This window comes from Teleopsis dalmanni, chromosome 2 (assembly GCF_002237135.1).
Source record: "Teleopsis dalmanni isolate 2A chromosome 2, ASM223713v2, whole genome shotgun sequence".
NCBI lineage: Eukaryota > Metazoa > Arthropoda > Insecta > Diptera > Diopsidae > Teleopsis > Teleopsis dalmanni.
Window position 1 is genome coordinate 44078319 of NC_051847.1, and position 4023 is coordinate 44082341.

At 30.3% G+C, this 4023-nt stretch overlaps 1 protein-coding gene across 1 annotated transcript; it reads left to right on the top strand.

Moving 5' to 3' along the window:
* Nucleotides 1-3107: 3107 nt before the first annotated feature.
* LOC119684310 lies at nt 3108-3722 on the top strand. The gene is made up of 2 exons (XM_038098324.1): nt 3108-3282; nt 3351-3722. The coding sequence occupies exons 1-2, from the start codon at nt 3187-3189 to the stop codon at nt 3567-3569; spliced, it is 315 nt and encodes a 104-aa protein (XP_037954252.1). The 5' UTR covers nt 3108-3186; the 3' UTR covers nt 3570-3722.
* The last annotated feature ends 301 nt before the right edge of the window (nt 3723-4023 follow it).

Below are 4023 nucleotides of genomic sequence, written 5' to 3' on the forward strand. Positions count from 1 at the left end.
ATTACAAGTCATTATGGCCTAAAATTTCACCTTCATAAGCTACGATTATCTGCTAATTTGGAATGCAGATTATACCTCGAAGATGAGGAAACTACTATGCATATTCTTTGTGACTGTCCAGCTTTAATAACGCACAGAAGAAACTTATTTAATATAGAATTTTTGTCGCCAGAACAGACTAAGAACTCCTCTCTAGATTTAGTTCTGGACTTTCCTTAGGAAGCTTTAAGGGGCTTTGTGTAATCAATACTGAAATTGGTACAATAGGACTCTTCTGACCACAGTACAAGCTGTTGTGTGATTTCACGTTTAAACTTTTAATAATAAACTTTAAACTTTTAAACTTTAATAATAATAATAATGCTTTATTTAGCATTAGTTGATTATAATATAGGTTGTAATGGTATTTCAACGTAAAATTACATTTCAAATTTTGAAAGTAACTCAAATATTAAGTTAGATTCCAATGTTGATCCTAAGGATTCACCTACGTCTATTGCTATCTGAAGCATCTGTTTTCGTAATATATTCCTTTACTCTTTCTTTAAAGAAAATGATTAAAAAGTAGGGATTTTCTCTACAGTGTGAACATGAGTTTTCATCAATATTATAATTTGGAGGTGACATATCGCAATGCTTTTGTCCAAGAAAAAGAGTAGATGTCCATTCTTCAACAAGGTTAATATGTTCTCTCTAAATCTTGACGGTATTTTAAACCTTCAAACACTAAGACCAACATAAAAGGTAATAAATTTTTTTTAATTTTTTTTATATATTTTTATTTAGTTTTATAGTAAATAGAAGCCGATAAACATTGCAATTAATCTGTAAATTTACTGATAAAAAGTTGATAGACCTGATGATTTAATCATGTGATTAAAATAATAAAATTTATTATTCGTTTGCAACAGAGACGTTCAACAATTTTTTTCATCACGACTAGAGTTCTATCATTTTCTCTATTTTTAACGATTATCTTGTCTCCTACAGTTGACATTTATATTCCAGTTATCAGCAATTTATCATATAAATATCTTTGTCAATGTAGCAAAGATATTTTCTGGACTATAAGTAGCAACAACAATGTAAAATCATATTTACACTTCCACACTGGACGGCATATCAAAAGCATTTAAAAAGATAGAAGTAATCATTCGTGTGACATAAAAATTCTTTAATGTCTGGAGAAATGGAGTTATGAGACGTTTTGACTCCTTTGTCTGTGCTATGACTGTCATTTTAGTAAATAGTCCTTTCAGTTGTCATCATTGTCATCGGCGTTCATTTTTGCACTTCTTCTCCCTCTATTATACTTGACGTTGCACTTCCGTTTTGTCACTTTACTGAATGTTTCCTTTGGCGAGTTACGTCTGTTTGTATTACATTGTGTGTTAAAAAATTAGACGGTCATTCCAGTATATAATCAACACTTTTATCATTGTCAACATAGCTGAAAGGAATCATATTGTACTTAGAAGAATTGCAAAATAAGAAGAATAAACGAATGAAACTTAATGTATATGGCAGATCTCATTTGTCGTAAGCCTTTAAGAATGAAGTGTAGTAAATGCATTTCTTTAAAGTGTTAATAAATAATAAGAGTCACTTTGTGTAAATAAAGAAATAAATTTTGATTAATTAAGTTAACTAAAATTTATTTACATTAATAAGAAATATTAATTAGTCATCAGATAAATTTTTTTTCTCCTTCTCTTATGTTTATGTATTCACGCAGATTTTATTTTCACCTATAAATATGCAATGTAATATTTTTGTTTTTAATTTCTTTCTCTATTCTACGTATTCTATTATTTCTATTATAAAAATGATATAAACATGGCAGAAACAATAGTATATATAATTATAAATTTATGTTAAAATTATCAGATACTACGAGAATAAAATCGACTCAATAACAGCCCCATACTCCGTATCCCTTTATTCTTGTTAGATATCTGGCATCCATAACTGTGAAAATTTTTTTATCGGTTTTCTACTATGTCCTCAGTTTTGACTTTCATCAAATTAACAATATTCCTCTATTCTCAGCTTTGCTGCAAAAGTCCTCCAATACCAATACCTACTCTACTTCTATTAGTTATAATTCCAGCACCTTTAATTACAAGCGCGGTTTTTAGACACGAGGTCAATACTTTCCATCTCCCAAAAAAAACTAACCATTATTTACAAAACTAAAATTAAGAATCACAATTTATGATTTTAATAACACTGAAGTCCTCTCCAGGTCAATATTGTAAAGCGGATAACATAAAAGACTTAACATGAGTTAGCATATGATTGATTGCAGATAGGAGGGAATTGAGGAAAAGTGGTTGTTGGAATTGAGAGGGGCTTAAATTAAAAATAATTAATGATCAGACGGAGAAACTTGGCCACTTCAATAGAGGAGATGCAAAGATAGATTTAACGGTGGTTTATGTGTACAAAGGAGCAAGAGAACAGATAAGCGACGTCATGGGGCGTAAAGCTGCAGTTTGAGCACATATTAAGAGTGGTTTTTATGGATAGGCTGTGCAGGCACTGGTACCTGAAAGGTCTTTTAAGCTTCTCGCTCAATTAGACCAATTTTTAACTTTTAAAGAATTTCGTTACATAGTAGCAATACACTTGTTTATACAAGTTTATACAAGTTTATACAAGTGACTGTTTAACACGTGGCTATATCCTTATTTTAATTGGGCTAGGACAGTTTTTGCTGCAGAAATATTAGGCGGGAGCTGTTGAGTACCTTGTTGGGAGTCAACCTTCATCGCGAAGATGATACTGCATCTGTGTGGACGGCTATAAGTCTACGTTTATATTCGATCTCACGTATGTTAGCTGCATTGCGAAAGGTGTCAATATATCTATGATAAGAAGAGAGACATCATCGAATGCAACTTGGAGGGAGGTTTCTCAAAGTTAACTACTTAAGTTCTTTATGTTTAGTCCAACAAAAAAATACTTTAACGTATATTTATTTATATCTTTTACTAATTATTTTCTCTAATCGTTTTTATATAAACTCTTTCATTTCTCAAATAAAAACTAAGTAAACATTTCATATTTTAATACAAAAATTTTGATTTTAATTTGAATTATGTCTATAATAAACTATAATAATATGTAACAGTTGCAGTTCTAAAAAATTCTCACATCAAAATTATATAAAAGTTTTTATTGAAAATGGACTTCCCCAATACAATAAACCACATGTTGACCACCTGTCCGGATGGCTTGACAGTCAGTTCAGCTTATGATATTATGCAGAAAATGTTTAATGTAAGTAACGCTTACGTTTATAATTGCAAGTAAATATATTTTTGATTTACACATATATACTAATTTAGGATAATGGCCTTGATATAATTTTACATGACACAGCTGATGAGATTATTGATTATGCAGTAACTGGAATACAATTAAGTGTAAATCCCGTAAAAGGTGTCATTAAGGTGGTGCTATACAATAATCCAAACCTGATTACTATTATAGAAGTGTCTTTTGGGGACTTGCCTAATAAGGATGTTCAAGACAAGCTAAATGAAATTTTCTTTCAGAAAATATAAGTAAATTTGATTGAATAACAAATATGTATGTTGTCCGGAACTGTTGAAGAGGTAGAGTTAGAAAAGATTCAAAAACTGGAGTTCAAGTCCATTTTTTCGGTCCATTAAAGTCGTAATAAAGATTTGTAACATTTGTAGATAATAACCACTAACGTTCTGTTGCATTTTTAATTTGTTTGTAATATTGTGTGATCTTAAATCAGCGATGGCAAACCTATGGCCATATATCCATTGTACGTTAGAAATTTGTTTGCTCTTCTCATTAGTATAAATATGTAATGACCTATTTTTATTGTTTTTTAAAACTATTTTTTCTTACCGGATCATAGTGATGGTACGTGTGTTCAAAAATGCAGAGACGTTCTACTATTTCGTAGGCGCAAACGCTGTCAGACATATTTTCATTTCTGAAGTGCATAATTTTTAATTGTTTAAACAATTAATTTTCAGCCTT